Source organism: Triticum dicoccoides, unplaced genomic scaffold (assembly GCF_002162155.2).
Source record: "Triticum dicoccoides isolate Atlit2015 ecotype Zavitan unplaced genomic scaffold, WEW_v2.0 scaffold223397, whole genome shotgun sequence".
In the NCBI taxonomy this organism is placed as follows: Eukaryota; Viridiplantae; Streptophyta; class Magnoliopsida; order Poales; family Poaceae; genus Triticum; species Triticum dicoccoides.
This window is the reverse complement of record NW_021242992.1, coordinates 1-2,816: the sequence shown is the minus strand read 5'-3', so window position 1 is coordinate 2,816 and position 2,816 is coordinate 1. Positions and strand designations below refer to the sequence as shown.

General features: G+C 52.1%; 1 protein-coding gene across 1 annotated transcript; it reads right to left on the bottom strand.

Annotated features, from left to right (window-relative positions):
• Window positions 1–1,932: 1,932 nt before the first annotated feature.
• LOC119345305 (peroxidase 21-like) lies at window positions 1,933–2,809 on the bottom strand (the record flags this gene model as incomplete). Its single annotated transcript, XM_037615437.1, has 1 exon — window positions 1,933–2,809. A coding segment is annotated over one exon (627 nt), but the record flags the coding sequence as incomplete, so codon positions are not given.
• Between the last annotated feature and the right edge of the window lie 7 nt (window positions 2,810–2,816).

Here is a 2,816-nt window from a genome sequence, read left to right as displayed (position 1 = left end):
TTTGAGTGACGGCCAAACAACAAAAAAAGACACGTTCTAGGCGTGAAGAAATTTCGAGTAATCAGTTACTCAATGCAGGACCAGCTCCAAATCATTCCAAAAAAAATTGCTATAAGGTGAGTTTAACGCTCCTCCACGGACCCGTTTGAGCTCATTTCACTCGGACACCATACAGTCTGGAATCTGTCAAGGCAACATGCGGAGATAAGATCGCCGGGTGACCAGAGGGAGTTCATAAGTGCCTCTGCAGCACTCGACTCATCTGGGAATTCACCTCGACTCGACCCGCTCAACCTCGACCAATTCAGGGGCTAATGATGAGGACATGTATTGGGGGTAGGGTAACAGGCCTGACCTAAAGGCCCTACCCATGGACACCGTATACTTTGTACTGGACCCCTGGGCCAGATCGCCGTCCAGATGTACCGCAACTTGAAAGTCACTCGGACGGCGATAACCACTCGGAGCACGGCACTTCACTCGACGAGCTCATTCCACTCGACCGTGTAACTCACTCGGATATGCAAAGACCAATAGTCAGCATGACGGTTTTGTAGTGGACAAGCATTATGGCATTGATACTCCACCGTGTAACATAAGGGGTGAGGGGGTGGCGCACTCTATATAAGCCACCCCCCACCACTAGACTAGGGGGCTTTTTGGGGGCTTCCACCTCTCTCTCTTTCTAACCATTAGTCTCAGGACATAGCTCAGGCATGGAGATCCGCTCTCCCCTCTCTCTCAAACACACATTGTAATCCTCGGATACATACTCAGATAAAACAAAGCCTCTCCGGAGCATGAGACGTAGGGTTGTTATCTCCACTGTGAGAGGCCCGAACTCGCTAAAACCACCGTGTCATCCATATGCATCTCGATAGATCATGCTCCTTTATCCTACCCCTCTTTTATTGTCGGAATCGTTACCACGACACCAACTCCTCCTTTATTCTTCGGTTGCATCAGACTATCCCACGAGCGCCAGTGAGCCTTTCTCTTCCCTTGCGCCGAGCCCCAATAGTAGCTCCTGACCATTCTTGTGAGCTCGTCACAAACAGAAAACGGAAGTTTAAAAACTTGATGTACATGGGGTAGGACTTGTGCTACTGATTTAATAAGGACCTCTCTTCCGGGCTGCGCCAAGAATCCATCTCCCCACTGTAACAAGCGTTTTGTTAAGCTCATCTGAAGGAATTCGCTCGTGAGAGAGAAGTAAAAAAAAAGAAAGAGAGAGAGAGAGAACTTTTATTTATTTTTTAAGATCCAGCATGATGCATTGCTGTTGGCTTTCATTGATATAGCATAGGAGAGCGGGGAAACAGGGTTTGATCAAGCGAGTTTGGTTCAAGTTGGAGCGCTCTCTCTCTCTCTCTCTCTCAAAATAAAAGGTTGAAGTTGGAGCAAAAATAAGTAGTAGCACCCGGCCGCTATACGAATCCCCCCATCTTGTGACCGTGAACACACTTGAAAATTATGGGCTACTTTTCTTGACATAAAATAGCCGTACAACTTCATCAGATCAGGCAGAAAGTGATGCTGTGCCGACGAAACCAAACTGAAGATTTTCTGAAACTTGGGGGTATCCGTCCACTTGCTTTTGATCGAACTTGGCCATATGAATCATATTTGTCGTTCACGTTGTTTTTCGTCGTGGGTGTGCCAATAATGCCTGAGAATCTTACGGATGACATGATATGTACCCATGTGGATGTGGGTTTGTATTTTGAGTATTAAATTGTTCTAGCATGCAATATAATTTAGTATTTCCTCCATATCAAAATAAGGGTCGCTCATGTAGTACAATACAAGTATACAGCCCTTTTAAACTGCGGGGGACGGAACAAGTAGTACAGTATATAGCACGCAACGCTGGAATAGATGAATTTAGTTCATCAATGCCTCCTGCCATACTATCGTGCTACTTGTTCTACGTAGGTCGGCAGAATTCCATTTCGAGATTTTCAGTGTTGCAGACGTTGAAAACTATTACAGCGAATTCGGATAACGCATATTTATCGGGTAGAGGCAGGCATCATGCATGCTCATACAGCAAGCCAAGCATGCAAACAGCCACACATGATACGTGGCCCCTTCATCATTTCCTCTGAATTATTTTCGTGCCCCACGCCACGAGCACGTACACACACACACACGATCACGTCTTGCCACTGATCACTAGCCCTTACTTAGCGTTGACGAACCTGCAGTCCTTCCTGACCTCCCCCTGCCCGCCGGTGAGCGGCCCGTTCTCCGACATCCTCACCAGCGCCGCCGCGAACGTCTCACGAAAGTACCCGTTATCGGCCGCCATCTTCTTCACGAACGGTGCGGTGCGCGGGTCGGAGGCGAGCCGCTGGTCCACGAGCAGGAGGCCCCGGCCTTTCAGCAGGTTCTTGTGGTACATGTTGTCGAGCACCATGGGCGTGGCGCGGTCGTTGCGCGCGTACGCCACGTCGCGGGTGTCCTCCCTCGCGTCCGCCGTCGGGCACCGGCCCCGCAGGTACGCGCCGTACGCCGGCTCCATGCCGCCGTCCACCGCCGGGTACAGCCGCGCCACCAGGTTGTTGCAGTGGACGCGGCCCACCGAGTGCGCGCCCAGCAGCGCCACAACGGCCTCCGCGTCCAGCCCCATGGCCGCGAACCGGGACAGCACCGCCGACACCGTGTCGTTGTGGTTCGGGACGTACCGCTCCACCTCGCCGTACCGGCTCTCCGTGGCGTCCCGCCGCCCCGTCCGCATCGGGATCGCCGCCGGCCCGCCCAGCATGGCCGCGCCGTCCCTGGCGGCCAGCGCGAGCACGTCGGCGCACGACACT